The sequence below is a fragment of the Sinohyriopsis cumingii genome, chromosome 1 (genome assembly GCF_028554795.1).
Source record: "Sinohyriopsis cumingii isolate HCF-2022 chromosome 1, ASM2855479v2, whole genome shotgun sequence".
Taxonomy (NCBI): domain Eukaryota; kingdom Metazoa; phylum Mollusca; class Bivalvia; order Unionida; family Unionidae; genus Sinohyriopsis; species Sinohyriopsis cumingii.
This window is the reverse complement of record NC_142961.1, coordinates 82885073-82903870: the sequence shown is the minus strand read 5'-3', so window position 1 is coordinate 82903870 and position 18798 is coordinate 82885073. Positions and strand designations below refer to the sequence as shown.

General features: G+C 34.9%; 1 protein-coding gene across 3 annotated transcripts in view; it reads right to left on the bottom strand.

Annotated features, from left to right (window-relative positions):
- LOC149807244 (E3 ubiquitin-protein ligase HECTD3-like) overlaps window positions 1–18798 on the bottom strand; it is a 92714-nt gene that overhangs the window by 58990 nt on the left and 14926 nt on the right. For 2 of the 3 annotated variants that reach the window (XM_089963985.1, XM_089963992.1), the window contains exons 4-7: window positions 15554–15669; window positions 12366–12479; window positions 7691–7779; window positions 3496–3661 (exon numbers count right to left, since the gene is read on the bottom strand). In XM_089963985.1, the coding sequence (XP_089820111.1) occupies window positions 3496–3661; window positions 7691–7779; window positions 12366–12479; window positions 15554–15669 (485 nt within the window). The remainder of the gene's footprint in view (window positions 1–3495; window positions 3662–7690; window positions 7780–12365; window positions 12480–15553; window positions 15670–18798) is intronic. The other variant, XM_089964000.1, reaches the window with a different exon arrangement.

Below are 18798 nucleotides of genomic sequence, written 5' to 3'. Positions count from 1 at the left end.
GAAGAAAAATGCTGATAAAATCAAAACTACTTATGAACTTGGACAATTTGGTCCCGATAGAAAGAAAATGCGTTCCGCAAAGTTCGATGATGTCGACGAGGCAACACTAAAATGGTTTAAAAACGTCCGTGCCGAAAATATCCCAGTAGATGGCCCTCGTATCCAGCAACAGGCTGAGAAATTTGCAAAAGACTTGGGACACGAAACATGGAAAGCATCACACGGCTGGTTAGATCGTTTCAAACAGCGCAATAATATATGTTTTAAAACCGTGTGTGGAGAGAGTGCATCTGTTTCAGATGTGGCTGTTAAGGAATGGCATAAAGAAGTTTTGCCAAAAATCTTAGACAAGTTCAAGCCATGCGATATATACAATGCTGATGAAACGGGGCTATTTTGGCAATGTCTGCCTAACAAGACGATGGATTTCAAAGGAAACAAATGCCATGGAGGAAAAAAATCCAAAGAGAGAGTAACTTTGCTTTTGGCCGGAAATATGGATGGAAGTGACAAGATCAAGCCATTAATAATAGGAAAATCAGAAAATCCAAGATGCTTCAAAAACCTGAATAGGTCTTCTCTCCCCGTTGACTATAAAAGCCAGTCAAATAGCTGGATGACAGGTGATATCTTTACCAGCTGGTTACGCAAGTTAGATCGCCACTTACAGTTTGAAAAACGAAAGATCGCATTGATAATAGACAACTGCCGTGCTCACCCACGTGTAGAAGGGTTACAAGCAATCACAGTGTATTTTCTTCCTCCCAATGCTACCAGTAAGCTTCAGCCACTCGACCAAGGAATAATTCAGGCTTTTAAAATCCATTATCGGAAAGCTTTAGTTTGCAATTATTTGCTTGCAGTTGAGGAAAAGCGATCCTATAAACCAACTCTGCTAGACGCCATCATGTATGCCCGTGCAGCTTGGAACAGTGTATCGCCGAAAACCATTCAAAACTGCTGGTTCCATTGTATTTTTCCGGAAATATCTGATGACGAATTTCACCAGCAGTGTTTAATTGCACAAGAAATTAAAGAGCCTCAATCAGAAATAGGTCTTGAAGCGATGGCTGATGAGATTGCGGACTCCATAGGCATTGCTCGGGATGAATTTTCTAATTATGTTCACGTGGATGATGATGCCAATGCCTATGGTGAACTTACTGATGAGGAAATAATCCAATCGGTGACAACGAAGCAGATACAATCATGCAAGCAAGATGATGATGATGATGATGATGATCAGCCTATCACTATCCCAAGCTACAGTGAAATGGCTGAATGCATTAAAAAAATGAAATTGTTTGTGGCAAGTGTCGACGGTGCCGAGCATATGTATGAAAACGTAAGTGCTTTTGAATCGTTTGTTACAAATCAGCACCGGAGTAAACAAAAGCAGACTGATATTACTTCATATTTTCTACAAAAATAATGTAGTGCACATTATGATATGTTTATGTACTTGTGTGTTTTATAGATGTATAGATTCAAAATGAAAAAAGTACATGTATTCATTTTTTTATTCATATATAGTATGCGTTTATTGTACATGTACGTGTAGGTAATTTTTTGTATTTCCACTACATTATGTTCAGTTTATAATTCCTAGATATTTTGAAAATATTGCTGACATGTTTGGCTATTTTGTCATAAAATGCTATACAATAAATCGTCATGATATTACGTGCATATGGAGCAATTTCATGACCTGAATATTCAGCCGATCAGCACTTTTCCGTCTGCACATTGATTATTAATGTGTACATGTACATAATATTTCATTACTTGTATCTCCTTGATTGTTGTTTCTTGTATACATGTACTTCGGAACATAATTCATATCTGAAATGTACCTTAAGAAATAAAAGGGAAATGATAAAATACACATGTAGCTGACATCTAAGATTCTGCGTTTTCGTAAAATAAAGTTACATTGTAATTTGTACACACTCTTGTCTTTGTGAATCCTTGAATATTTTATGTAGTGAACATGATATATTCTTAATAAACTAATCGATTAAGCTACTCTTACGAACCAAAAATAGAAAGAATATGAAATAAACACGTGACTACTGCCGTAACGGACCAAAATTGTGCCTGAAAATCGATCGCTTTTGCTGACTATTTCTTGTACAATTTCTGTGAGATTGACGTTAAAAAGTTGCATTTCGTCGAATTAAGCGGGTCCACATGTTATGCCCGACATAACTGGGTTATCGACTTAACAGAGGTCGAGATAAGCGGGTAAAAAATAGCATAACAAAGAAGAATTTTTTCGGGACCGGACCAAAACGCTCGACATAAGCGGGTTGTCGAGATAACCGAGGTCGAGATAAGTGGGTTTGACTGTAGAATAGACCAAATAACGGCCAATTCCTTTTTAAAAATGTACCCAGATAAAATAGTTTGCTGAAATTTCAAAGGAAACTGATTACCTTTGAAGCACCGATTGTTATGAAAACGTACTCAGCAAATGAAAAAAATTGTCTCAATCATGCAATACAATTATTTGATGTTGCCACCACAAAAATAAACCAGCATTTATTTGGTTCTCCAAAGCTGTCCTTCAGCGGTGACTTCAATAATGCATGCACCTGTCAACAAAGAAAGTCAACTACAACCTTCAATAAAAACAAAGAACTCTTCTTCAAAGGAAGTCAGTACCAAACTAAAATAAAAGTAATGGAATCTGATGGAGTTTTGCATTTTCCAACATCACTGGAACACCTTAACTATGCCGTGAAAGTTTCCTTTTGCAGGGAAAAAGTTTATGCTTATGAACACTACCAACAGCAGCTTAAAACACAAAACTTTTACAGACTTGGGATGTACTGAAAAGTAAATGTGCTTCATCATTCATTACATGATTGTGCTGTGTTTTTCCACTGAATTCAGACCAATATGACATGTGACAAAATTATTGAATATTTTAAATCTCTGTGCATATTTTGTGATGGAATCACTTGTATTATGGATTCAATGTATATAATGAGATTCGCAGGTGAGTACACTGTGTTGAAACTCTATTCATGCTATACATTAGATATGTATATATATAAACAGTATTCACATACATGTACCAATCTGTGTTTCTTTAAATTAAAAAAAAAATATTATATATGCCTTCTCTGTTTTCACTACAGGCGTATTTCTCATTTAATGTACATCAATTTAAGGTGGTAACTGTGCCAATGAAGCACGTATTTTACTGCCCTCATTGATTACCTACCCCCCACCCGCAATTTTTTGGGGTGTACATGCATTATTTTCTTCAGCTAACTGACCTGGTTGCTTATAACATGTTTTGGTCTATAACACAGTCGGATTCTATGGCTCTCAACTACTGTGTTTTTGCGGGATCACAATGTACACACACACACACACACACACATATATATATATATAAAACAAAGTCATGATAATATACAGTGATAATACATATCCATCCTTTTGTAACATTACAGTCATGATAATATTACTATAATTTTCTATCACCTTTGTAAAACTGTGGATCTTCTATACAATTCATCTGGTGAATAGGTCTCTAATTTTGGGTAGCGTACCAAGTTATCTCCCTTGAAAAAATCTCTATCAAACCCATGGGCTCTCTCTTCTGTGGATGTAATTTTTATCCCACGAATTCGAGTGTCTATGCCGCCTGCTGTAAAGAAAATATTAAAAGTATCTGATGGTAAATAATGCTTCCAAACGTATTGGATGCATTTACATTAAAGATAGCAAAACAATGAATATTTTCATCTTAAAGTGTACATAGCAAATTAACCAAACCAAAGTTGAATTTTTCTCAAATACACTATTGCACCTCAGGTAATTAAGACATTAACTCTGAAACAGATTCCAAGACAAAAAACAAAGATTAGGGTTCTGAGAATGTCTGTTTAGAAATGAAAATCTTGTAACACCTTTAATTATACAACAGAGGATGCCAATAAAGTTCCATATACTGATGTCAGGTTACACCTGTGCTACCAAGATACAACATACAATAACTTTATTTAATGTTGATAGTTTGGACAGCATAAAAACACCAGCTATGGACAAGCTTTTAATCAACGTGAAATAAAACAAATATGACATATTTCCAGAGAAAGGCACACAGATAGTACATACTTCAATAGGCAGGCATACAAACAGTACATACTTCAATAAACAGACACACAGAGAGTACATAATTCAATAGACAGGCCCACTGAGAATACATACTCCAATCAACAGGCACACAGATAATATATAATTCAATAGACAGGCGCAAAGATAGCACATATTTCAATAGAAAGACACAGATGGTATATATTTCAATATATAGGTGCAGATAGTACACATTTTAATAGAAAGGTACAGATATTTACAGTAAAACAATACAGATCAGAAACACTACAATGCCAGTAGTAACATTAGTTTAAAGACAAATTATAGACCATGCTGATATCTATTTTAAAATGCATGTTCACATATGATACATCACACAATAAATGCATTGTGATAAAATAAAATTGACAAGATGTTTATTAAAATGCATGTACAAATGCCATATTTATTAAGATATAAGGAAATTTAAAAACTTAAATAATAAACAATTTAAACAAGCAGTAAATGAACAGTTAACTCAGTACAAGTTAATTGTCATTTCTGAAACAAATCTGAGATCCTTAATGGATCACATCTTCTTCAAATTTTTCTCTCAAAGGTCGAAAATCTGTGGTCATCGTGTTACTATATAAAGATTGAAAATCTATGGTCATCGTGTGACTATATAAAGATTGAAAATCTATGGTCATCATGTGATTATACAGTTGATAAGCCCATTTGCAATGCATGCCAATAAGCTTGGGATTGACTGCATGTGTGTGTGTGCACACGTGCAAGTGTGTGTGTGTGATTACACTTATGGGCCACTGTTTCTTGCATACCATAATCTCTTTTCAGGCAGCAACATTTCTGATATGTTGCAACCTCTATTTCATTAAATTTCATTTCATATACTGGTTAAATATATCCTGTAACTCATTAAAATGCTGACATCCACATCAACATGGGGCACTTTCCTTTTGTCATATAATAAAACAACCTGTCTAAATAAACATCACTCGAAGTGATTGATACTCTACTGGCTGAAAAGAATTTCCAAGAATAACTTCAGTGGTTTAATTGCCAAGTACTGAAACTATATTTTTGACAAACTCCATGTATTTTCTTACATATCCAAGTTAACATGTTCACCAGACACCTGTAAGTAAAAAATTCTTTATCATGGCCTTTGACCTTGAATAATAAATTTCACTGAAAAACTGTCTAATATGGCAGTATTTGCACTCTGTGTGTATTCCACATATGGAGCTGGTAAATATTCAACAGTTTTATGAATTTTCATTTAAAACTGAAGAAAGATTTAGTACAAAGGACAGACTTCCCCAACACTTAGTAAAAATGTGGGGAAGACATACAGTAATCCCTAATTTGCCATCTTTAAATTTCAAAAATTTAAATTCAAACCAGTACCAGAAACTACCAAGAGTGCCTTTAACAGGCAAGTGTTGCAGTGACCATACTGGATGCAATACTGGCACCATTTTCATTTCTGTGAAAACCCCATGACAATATGGGCATGCATTCAATGATAACAATATTGTCAAAACAGCCACCATTACACCCATACTGGATGTCACATCAACATTTTTATTTAGGACCAGCTACACAATATAACTCATCATATGGTGAAAACATTTTCATTTGTCATATGTTGAAAACTTTTTCATTCGTCATACAGTGAAATCATTTGGTTTTCCTTTGAGCAGGAGCAACTATAACAATATTTTCAAGATTACAGACTGGCACCATTTTCATTTAGGACCAACTAATCATCATAAGTACTGCTTTGGTGAAACCATATGTCAATATGAAAATCCACCCAGAAGGGGTAGCAATTTTTGTTATGGCAGCCTAATTGTATGTATGATGGGTACCATTTTCATTTAGGACCAACTAGAGATCAAAAAAAATTTGAGTGAAAACCCCATGCTAATATGGCCATTTCTTCAGAAGAAGTAGAAATAATATGTTGAAGATGGCAGCTGCTATTTTTTTTATTAAGAACCAATTAGACCTTCTATGAATGTTTCATTTCATTCCTCCTTAGGAGAAGCAGTGATAATGGACAGATGACGGATGGCAGACAACATGCTATCCCATAAGCTTCTTGGTCTATGACCAGTAGGATCAAATAATGATATTGATGTTCATGAAAGTTTTGCAACTATTGATTGGTTCATTTAATATTATCAAAAAGCAAGCTTTAAAGAAATTGTCTGCATCCTATACAAAAGCACAGGCTTTTTTTATAAGATGAATGGTACATGCAAACTTTGGCTTTTCCAAATGATGCACCTGAAAATTTGAATTTTCTTTTGAGGGGAACGAATGACTTTTGCACTTTTTTTTATAGGTTTTATTCAAAGTTAATTTGATCAACAGTTTATAGGAAGCTTCCCATTAATCAATCGAGTTCTTATCCTTGGCATGACAAATAGCTTACCTTTTTGAAGAAATGTCTTTACTGTCAAGGACTTAATATTTTCTGAAGTCTCTTAGCCTGTGTCAATAGATATTTATCTACATGTGGAAGTATAAGCATTATCAGGAAGATATTGCAGCGTATTTCCTTTCTGTTAACAAAAAATATCATAACAAGGATGGAAATATTCCTTGTCCTGCAGTCTTGTAATCCAGGGCTTGAAGGTTTGATACCAATCCAGACCAAGAAGGATCCGAAACCTCATTGTGTTCTTCAAATAGGTACTTAGCTCCCATTTCCATAGTTTGATATAGCTACATAAGATGTTGAAAGTGACATTAAAAACTATACAACATTGCCTTGCAGTCAGTACCAGTTTAAAAGTGACATTAAAATCCATGCAACATTGCCTTGCAGTCAGTACCAGTTTAAAAGTGACATTAAAAACTATACAACATTGCCTTGCAGTCAGTACCAGTTTAAAACTGAAGAGACATTAAAAGCAATGCAACATGGACTGACAGTCATTACCAGTTTAAAAGTAATTTTAAAAACACAAAACATTGACAAACAGCACCAGTTTACAAACACCATTAAAAACCATGCAAATCTGCCCTGCAGTCAGTACCAGTTTTCAAGCATGGTTAAACACCTTGCAACATTGCCATACATATTAATATGTTAGGCATGTTTAGTCTCACTTTTTTGGCCATAAAATTATATTATACTTTAATGAAACAAATTTGATATTTGGGGGATGTGTGTGTGTGTGTGTGATTTGGATTTTAATGTAGCTTTAACAATTTTTCAGTCATATCGCTACAATGTCTGCAGTTTATTGTGATATCTAACACTGGGGCATCATGCCGCAGACATGTAGCATGATGTCCCACCCAGTCACATTATCCTGACACCAGGACAACCAGTCCTAACACTAACCTCTTAATGCTGAGTGCCAAGAGAGGCAGCTGTTAGTACCAATTTTAGAAGTTTTTGGTATGATTTGGCCGGGGATTGAACCCATGACCTGCCGCATTCGAGGCAGACACTCTAACCACTAGGTCAATCGGAACAGTCAATATTTGGAGGAAGGGGAAATATTGTTAAAATTGCAATTCTAATATAAGCAAATCCATGCAGACAGACAGATTCTCAAACCTTTGCATTCTTTAATGCGGATGGTAACAACAGGAAAGTGTTCTGTCATATTCTCCAATACCGTAATATCAGTTGTGTCATGGATTTCCCTGTAAGGAGAACAATATGGTTTGGAATAGTGCATATACTTGTTTATAAGATGAAACCAACTGCAAACTGCACAGACATAGATCTTCCATCACATAATGCCCTGGTAGATTTGGGTCTGTGTAGTTTGTTAAAAAGTAATTAGTACATCAAACAACACAGATCTTGATCCACAGGCACATTACGTTACAGCAGCTATGGATCTTTGTTGTTTGCAGTTTGACTTGACTTATAATAAGTGAGTATATAAAGCTTAATACCGAACGTTGAATCAATTTTATTTGCTAACTGACACATATCTTTAAAGTACAACCTAGATAACAGTGATCAGTTTCAGAGATTGGTAGTTCATACAAATAATTATTGATCCTCTGCTGATAGACTGAGTCACAAACATGTTATATTATTAGATATTTTGCTGGTACTTCAAGTCAGAAAAATGTCATAAATGTAGATCATCTGCTAGTATTTAGAGTAGGAAATGTGTTATATAATTACAATCTGCTGGTAGTTTGAGTAAGAACATAACATAAAACCATTGAATTTTGTTTTACTCCTTATTCAAGTCAAAAACATGTAATAATTATGACATTCTGCTATTAGTTTGACCCCACTATGATCTTGACAATTGTGTCAGTCATAATCGTCAATTTAAAAAAAAATAATAATAATAAAATCCAAATCCCAAAGTTCTATCAAAACATTGCTGACTCCATTTCTATCTGACCATATTTATCAAAACATTGCTGACTCCATTTCTATCTGACCATGTTTATCAAAACATTGCTGACTCCATTTCTATCTGACCATGTTTATCAAAACATTGCTGACTCCATTTCTATCTGACCATGTTTATCAAAACATTGCTGACTCCATTTCTATCTGACCATGTTTATCAAAACATTGCTGACTCCATTTCTATCTGACCATGTTTATCAAAACATTGCTGACTCCATTTCTATCTGACCATGTTTATCATGATCTTGACCATTACATTCGGTCATAATCATCAGTAAAAAAACTCCGCTGTGTGAATTCCAAAGCTCTATCAAAACATTGCTGACCCCCATTTCCTGCAAACGTTGGTGTTAATGATATAATAATAACCTTAGTGGTACATGTACTTTAGCGAACACTTCTTTCAATAACAAAAACCTGACATCCGGAAACCGACATCAGGAAAGATAATAGGATTACTTACTTTACCGTAATTAAATATTGGTTATGGACATGTATTATTAATAAAATGTGGCTGCTTGTGATGGTTAAATTTGACATTTGTGCACTAATATGTTGGCCTTGATCACATTAGATGAGTGGCCTTTCTTGAGGGGTACTTTTGAACACAAACTTGTCAGTGCCAAATTATTCTGGCCATAAAGAGTGGGTGACCACTGGGGTGGGGGGTGTTCATGAGGGGGACCACTGTACTACCAGTAGAATGGTTATAATTACATATCATATTCATTTGTTTTATAAAGTTACAGGGGGCTTTTAACCAAACCTATTCTTAAAACACAAATTGATGTTTAAGTTTTGAAACACAAGTCTGTCTGTTTTCATCATCAAATGATAACTTGTGGAAATCGAGCAGTGATAGTTGGGAAAATGTTAACAGTCAATCAGCTATCAACGCACATGCCTGCCAATGTGCAAGAATTTGTTTGTTGGTGCAATTGATATCAACACGAGCTATTTGATGCATGCAATACATTTTACCTGGAGCTACAACACAACTCGGAACTACCTGGCTAAAGGGTGGGAGCATCTAAAAAGTCTTAAACTACTGTCACTTAATGTCCATCTAAAACATCATAGGGTGAAGTCATTTTCATGCTCCTAAGAGAAGAAGGCAATCTTTTAGGCAAGTTTGTCACCCACTTCACCTATTATTGTGACCCCTGCTACTCTATGAGCTAATAAGACAATTATCAAGGTTCAGAAATTTGTACACCTAAAATCTACAAAGTTATACTGATTAAATTATCTATGTAAGAAAGTTGTAATGCATTTGTTATGTTCTGTCACTCAACACTTTCTTTACCCTCAGTGAGTCTATATAAACTGCACCTAGTTTTTAAAAAAACCAAAAGATAATGTTTAAAAAAAATTAAAGCAAAAAATACCACAAAAAAAACAATCAAACAGAAATACACCACTCCCTCGATAACTCGCGAAGCCGCTTATAACGTGGGGTCAGGCATGGATCCCATTTTTTAAAACCAGAAAATACCACAAAAAAATTGATTCCTATTTGTTTAACTTGAAGAAAATCGTGATCAAAATTGGTAACGGAAACACTGATGTATCGCTCATTTTATCGTCGAAAACGTTAGATAGGACCTGGAAATTTGAATAAACACTATGAAATATCAAATTTTAAAATAGGTTATAAAATCTTTTTACATTTTCTTTCCAAACAACATTCCCAGTACACCGCAATTAATGATATGTAAGGAAATTTTGATCAATGAAAATGTCAATTATGCCGAGTGAAGGCAGTACTTTAATAAATACAAATTAAATAACAAAAATGATCAATTGAAATTTGTTTTCTAGTTTCATCTTTTAGTTCCTTTAAGTGTAATCGTCATAAATGCACTGTGTCCTCTTGATATTAACGTGAAATGCATCAATCTACCATAACAGCTATGTCCGCAATCATTTCTCTGAGAACCTAATTTAGTGCCCACCTTGTTTTGATAACTGACTTCTGGAAGTATTTGTTCTATTGTTGCACTGAATTAAAAGCTGGCATCCTTTGTATTATCACATTAATTATGTGTTTTGAATCAAATAAAGAAGGTGGAATAAAAGAAAAGTTAAAAGGAAAGAAAATCCAACAAACGTAAGATCTAGCAGCCCCTATCGTATGTTGGGTGAACTCACTTCATTTGATCAGTTGAACACTTATAAATGTTATTGTGTATGTTACATAAACTGCCTTAAATTAACCAACTCTTTCATAACTGTGATCAAAGATAACAAGGCAGCCAAGCGAAATGAGTACTTCGTAAAATAAAGAACTTGATTTCACAGATATGTTCCATTGTCGGCTAGCTAGTTTCGGAGAATTCTTGAACTGGCACTTAGAGATATCCTCAAGGATGACAAAAAGTTTCATTATTACTTCCAGTAAAATCATGACATCAATACTGTACTAATTGAACAAGACAGAAATTGAGTTTCGACACAGACGATTGTCACACTAAATAAATGTAACGTGTTTTTGAAGAAAAAAAGGAATCTTGTTTGGCGTTGTATCAACAGTTAGTCTAGTTCCCTGCTCTTGGGACTCCCGATTTGGCATCATAATATTAAATACCACTACGGGAACCAGGCTCATCAAGAAAACAAAAAGCAGTGATGTAATACACAGATTTTTTCACATACACGTGATGGTTGTTGAGACCAGTTGGAACGATCTTACATATGTTGGACATTTTAGAAATAAATGTCATTTAAACAGAATAATGAACAACTTCATTAGAAAGAGCACGTTTTTAAAAATTATCATCGACGTGATTCGAAAATGAGAATTCAATCAATAAACAGCCCAGTTCCCTAATGTCGCCCACCCCCCTCCACGGTTTTCTCGATGTCAAAGCATTTTTTCCAATTTTTGGAGGTCCCTCGGTAACTCGTGCCTCGCTTATAATGCGGTCTATGTTTGTGGACCCTGTTGTGTGCGACTTATTGAGGGAGAGGTGTACTGTGTACACTAAAAAGTGAGATTAATCTAAAACAAAAAATAATAATATTTTTGTCCCCAACATATTTTAAGGCAGTAGCATATAGTGTTACTCATGTTCAATACTATTCCATTCCATCCATCACAAATTTCGTTTCTGCTATGTAACCTTTGATAGAAATTAAGAACTGAAACCTAATTTTGTATGAAGCTTTCCTGTATCAAGATCCGTGCCACATTCAAGCTTCACCCAAAATCTTATTGACTTATGGTCCTTGTATGATCAGGAAGTTGGCCCTTCCATAATCAATTCCATTTTTACTCAATACTTTTGACAGCCTTCAAATTTAACATAGGGTCTCATATTGACAGAACTTAAATCAAGTTTGATTTAATCTATTTGTCAAATGTTTACTAAATTGTGGCCTTTTTAAAAAACTTAATTTCCTCATCTGTTTCTGATCAATAATATTTGAAAGACTACATGGACTGGTGGCAAATTTAGCACAAGTATTTCCATGAACAAAAGTTAGATCAAGTTTGATTTTATTCTATTTATGGCACTTGTTTGTAAAACAAGTTCTATTGACTAATAACTTTTTAAAGCCCTCAATTATTGAAACAAACTTTGATATTGGCCTTTGGTATATTGTTGAGATCTGGAAACACGTAAATTTATCACTTAATTATGTAAACATGTGATAGATTAACTGCTCTATTTGACTTAAAAAATATGGCACTGCATCTGAGACATTGAAATACACTGTAGTGGCAGAGGAACTGTGTCTGCTAAGCACATTTCTAGTTCATTCATATATATCTGGTATAGCTGTAAATTCCTTCTTCTTAATATGTATCTTGACATGACAGTTAATACACTAGATATTAGATTCTTACCAGTCCACACTAATTGTGTTAAGGGTTTTCGGATTGTCTGCCTCCCCACCTTGAATTATAAGTCTGGAAGGTAGGTAGTTGTCATCAGAACCTTCAACTGTTATCTGCAGCTTCCTTTAAAATTAACACAAGAGTCACTGAAGGGAGTGACACTCTACTGGGTGAAAAGAATTTCCAGGAATTCAAGATAAGACCATTTCTTCCTTTTAAATGATGATTATTGAAACTATTTCTAATATTGCTCTGTGATAACAAGATTTTCAAATTAGCTACTGTAGTGAACATATTGTATCTCAGATTAGTACCATTTTCATTAGGAAAAAAAGGCATCATTAGAGGTCTTTGGTGAAAACACCATGTCATAATGATCATCCACTAATAGAGAGTAGTGACAAGTTCATCACAACAACCATCACTGCAGCAACACTGGATGTATGACCGGCACCATTTTCATTTGGGACCAACTAGGAATCACAAAAAGTCTACTGGTCCTGTTGATGTAGCCATCCATTTGGGAAAAGAGGTGGTCATATTATGGTCATTCATTTTCATTTAGGACCAAATAGATACTGTAAGAACTCTTCTGATGAAAACAAATGTCAAAATGACTATATATTCCTTGAAGAAGAGTAGCTAAGACAAGATTTTTTTATGATGGACACATAGTGAATGTCAAATCAGCATCATTTTCATTTAAGCAAAACATTCTAAGAAGTATTTTAGTGACAACCCCATGATAATATGACCATTCATTCAGGACTAGTGATAACAAGATATTTAAGTGGCCACTTTGGCAGCCAAATTAGACCTTGATAAGCACAATTTTCATTTAGGACAAAGGAGACATCATAAGAAATCTTGTGGTGAAAACCCCCACATGAATATAGCTTTCTGTTCTGGAGGAGCTGTGATCAGAAGATTTTCAAGATGGAGGCTGTAATAGCCTTATTGGACATCAAAATGGCACCATGTTTATACAGGATCATCAAGATGCCATAAAAAGTCTTTTAGTGAAAAACCCATTTGATATTCCATCCATCTAGGATTAGTGATAACAAGCTTTTGAAAATGGCTGTTGTGGTGGCCATATTGGACATCAGATAAACACTATTTTCATTTAGGACCAGCTAGACATCATAAATAGTCTTCTATTTCAAATCACATGATGATTGATATGACCATCCAGGTAGTACGACGAGTGATACAAGTTTCAAAATGGCTGCTGTGGGTGCCATATTTGACGTCAGATCAGCACCATATCCATTTTGAACTAACTAGACATCATAACAAGACTTTCAATTAAAACTCCATACTGATATAATCATCCATTCAAAGTAGCAATAACAAGATTTTAAAGATAGCTACTATTGTGGCCACAATGGACCTCAGATCTGCACCACTGTCATTTAGGACCAACTAGACCAAGTCTTTTAGTGAAAACACTATGCTGATATGACCATCCATGCAGGAATAGTGACAACAAGATTTACAAGATGGATGCCATGGGAGCGATATTGTACCTTGGATCAGCATGATTTTATTTAGGATGAACTACACATCATAAGCAAAACCCCATCCACTCTGAATGATTAGTGATAACATATTGGACTGTAACAGCACTTTGATCTAGGACCAACTAGATCATGGGATGAATGTGTGTGTAAAGTTTCATGGCATTCCTCCAAGTAGTTTTGGAATGGTAGCAATAACAAATTTGTGCTAACAGATGGATGGACATTGGACAACAGACCAATCTTAAGCTCTTCTATTTTATCACCAGCAGAGCTAATAAAAAGATGCAATCAAGGAAACAACAAACAATATAAGATCATATGTCAAAAACATGTATTCAACTGAGTAACTGTATTGAATAGACATACTTATTGTGTTGTAATCAAGTACTTTTTAGTAACCAGTGTGGCAATCAAAACTAAACTGCTGCAATTATAAAAATAAGAAGGTTCTTTAAATGAAGTCTTTGTGAATACAAGATCAAATTCAAAAACTTTTCATTTACAACCTGATCAAAACTGATATGCTGTTTGGTTATGGTTAAAAAAAATCTTTTGAAAAACATACAATAATAAAGGAGCTGAAAATTAATTTTATTATAATGTGTATTACTTTACATCAGCTTGGGAAAAAAGAGTCAACATTTAAAATATATTTACACGAATTGGTTAAAGTATGGTAATGCTTTATTTAAGCTAAATTCCCAGCCAGTATGCAACAACTTGATGACTTTCAAGAGAAAAGCACACATACAGACTATTATTATTTGTACAATATATTATCAAGAAAAGCAGTTAAAGTGTGTATCTCATTTTATTCATTCATCACAATATGTCCTTTTTAAGAGCTACAACATCAAAACATTTTCAGAATCAATTCTCACCATGATATTCTTGCTGGTAAAATGCAATATGATGAAGTAGACTTCCAGGATGATCATTATCCCAATATGGTTATTATCCCAACATGATACAGCAGATTACCAGGCACACTATTATCCCATTCTAATAAAGCAGATCACCTGGAACAATATTATCCCAATCTGATCAGTATCCCAATATGATACAGTAGATTACCAGGCACAACAGCATCCCAATCTGATCAGTATAGATTACCAGACACAACAGCATCCAAATCTGATCAGTATCCCAATATGAAGCAGAAGATTACCAGGCACAACCGTATCCCAATCTGATCAGTATCCCAACATGATACAGTAGATTACCAGGCACAACAGTATCCCAACATGATACAGTAGATTACCAGGCACAACAGTATCCCAATGTGATCAGTATCCCAACAAGATACGGTAGATTACCAGGCACAACAGTATCCCAATCTGATCAGTACCACAATATTATGTAGTAGATTACCAGATACAACATCATCCATAAGTAAATATGAATCAATATATCTGTACACCTTAAATGCTTGCCACACAAAGAATAACCCATCAAAACCTAAAGTGAATAAAGAAAGCATAACAACTTATCTGTGTGTCAAATGAAGACTACTGGATCACTTGGACTAATATCAACTCTACAGGTACAAATGGAAGCATGTAAATGTTAAAGAGATGGATGAAAAAAGTGTGAGAAGTCTGAACTTCAGATGGGAAAATAATAGTTCCCAACAATTCTAATGAAACTTTAAATGTATTCAATACTAATACATACTTGATAATAGTTCCTTTCTTCATTCTAAGCTGGATCCAATGTTGTCCCTGACTACCATCACTCTCCCAGTAAGTATCTGGATCTCCATCTGTCAGCGAACTGGGACCAAACTCCTCCTGCAAGAGAGAAGAGCACTTATACGCAGCTACCTATTTTAGGCTTGATCAATATTAATCGTAACATTTAATGTTTTTCTTTCTGAGAAATGTTTTTCTTATAAAAACTCAAGATTTAATGAATTTCACTTTATGAAATTTTACTACAAATTTATTAATGTTTTTAGATGGGTGTTTTAATAGCAATACAGTGGTACCTCGGGTTACGAATGCCTCAGGTCACGAACAATTCGGGCTACGAACAACAACTTCTAAATTTTTTTATCTCGGGTAACAAACAGTGCCTCGGGTTACGAACGAAGGCGAGAGAGAGAGAGAAAGCAAAGTTTAACGTTGGAGACAAACGATCGCGTACAGTACAAACGAAGGCCACGCAGTACTAACTCCCAACACCACTCCTCTGCTTCAACCCATGGACCAGCAAGTGATCTCCAACTTCAAGAAACTGTACACAAAGGAGCTCTTCTTAAGGTGTTTTCAGGTCACTAATGACACCGAATTGACTCTGAGAGATTACTGGAAAGACCACTTCAACATCCTCCACTGCATCAACCTCCATGACAAGGCCTGGAATGATGTCTCCACCCGTACCTTGAAGTCTGCCTGGAAGAAAGTTTGGCCATCGTGTGTACCAGAGAGAGAAGAGTTTGAAGGATTAGAGGCAGACGCAACAGCTGTAGTGGATGAGATTGTGTCTTTGGGCAAAAAAATGGGCCTGGAAGTCGATGGCAACAACTTGGAGGAGCTGACTGAGGACCACAGTGGAGAGCTCACTACAGATGAGCTTGTGGATCTTCAGAATGAACAGCTAAAGACATTAAAGGAGAAGCAGTCGTCCAATGATGAGGAGCCAGTGACCGTTTCAACTGCCAGGATTAAAGAAATTTGCAGCAAGTGGGCAGATGTCGAAGACTTCATTGTGAACCATCATCCAAACAAACTTGTTGCTAACAGGGCAGTAAACCTGATGAATGAAAACGCGATGGCCCACTTCAGAAAGATTCTCCAGCAAAGGAAGCGACAAATTTCCCTTGATAGTTTCTTGGTGCAGAAAGATTCCCAGTTGGCTGCCAAGAAACTCCTGAAACTAATGATTCAGAATAGCAAACAAAGTGACAAATTTCCCATGATCGTTTTCTTGGTAAGAAAGATGGACTAAATTTTTTTTTATTTTACATTTAATTTATTTGGTTGTTTTCTTTCTCTTTATTTAATACGTGAAGTACACGTATTCTTTGCGTTTTGTCAGGTAAATGACCGGATGTTAATAAAAAAGAACGATTCTTTCATCCTGAAACGGATTGTCTCTATTTCATTGATTTCAATGTTTCGGGTTATGAACATTTCGGGTTACGAACCGAGTTTTGGAACAAATTAAGTTCGTAACCCGAGGTACCACTGTATATTTATTACAAAGACTGTAATATCCAAGAAATGGCAAAGCTTATTTACCTATTATATTATTGTTTAAAGCTTTGGGATTATTATTATTAAAAGCTCAGGGATTATTATTATTATTAAAAGTTTAGGGATTATTATTGTTTAAAGTTCTTTCCAGGGTTTTCCCAGGTTCTTCCTCCACCATTAATACTGGCCGCTATGTATAGCCTAACGTGTGCTGAAAAAAGGCGTTAAAACACAACAACAATTAAAGTCCTGATAGTTTTTATAACAACTTATGTTTAAAGTATACATGATTTAAAATCTACCGTCTTGCTTATTTTGTAGTTTCTTGTGTCCTCAAATAATGACAGAATTATGATTTTACTACCAAACGTAACAATGTGAAACTATAGGAGCAGAGCTTTATCTAACCTAAAAACCTAACACTATTGTTAAAAAAATTTGGAAACCAATGCAATGAAGAAAGTAATGGATTTATCCAATCATTCATTTGAAAATATATTGGGACAAGATAATTTTCCTATAAAAAATATCAGTCATCTATTTACAGGAACAGTTTTATGTATTTTTCAGATGACCTTCCAATTACTAATTCTATTTATCAAGTAGTATTTTGTGCATTTTAATACAATTTAATTTGCACAGACAATACAACACCAGTTGTTAAAAATATTTTGCCATTACAAAATTTGACCAGTAACTCACATCTCCCTATTTTTCCATATATGAACCCTATTTAGACCTGAGGAAGACATTAGTGAGAAAACACTTCACCCAACATGCTCTCTACCATGACCCAGAAAGATCTATATTTAAGGCAAATCATTTATTATGACAAATATTAAATTTGGTATTTTCTAAAAGTCAACAGCCATGGAACTTTAAACCAAACCTTTATTTATAATTCAGACAGGTTGTTAGCATACCATATACGACAATACATCCAAAAGTCAAGAGACATTAACTGTATTCCATGCCTGTAATAATAATTTTGACAGGAAGTTAGCATACCAGATAAGCTGTATCTAAAAGTTAAATGACATGGAACTTTAGTCCAAATCTTTAAACCAAACCTTTATTGATAATTCTGACAGGATGTTAGCATATCATATTGGAAAATACATCTAAAAGTTAAATAATAATAATAATAATAATAATAATGAGGACTTTGTGTAGCACCTAATCTTTAGAAGCTCTAAGCGCTTTACAACATTAGACAACACCTATAAGATAAAAAACATATAATGATATGATTACAAAAACAAACACCATGAAATTAGAAAACATTAAAAAAACATGCTGAGAATATTTAAGGCAGGAAACATTATTAGGTCTTTAAGTTTGTTCTTGCAGTCGAAATAAGTGAGTTTTGAGAGCACTCTTGAATGGGATCACTGTGTCTTTGTGTCTAAGTTCAGTGGGCAATTCATTCCATGTTGCTGGGCCCTGGTATGCAAAACAACGATGTCCATATGACTTTGTTTTCATAGTGGGAATAATGAGTATATGATTGTCAGAAAAGGAGCTTAAGTATCTTGCTGGTGTGTACACATAGGTGAAATCGGATAGGTATGTTGGACTAGAGTCCAACAGTGAAACGTAGCACAGAGAACACATTCTGTTTCTGATTCTGGATCAAATGGATAGCCAGTGTAGGGTACAGAGCAGCGGGGGAGGTGTGCTCTGATCGCGGTATTCTAAGTATGATCCGAGCAGCTGTGTTTT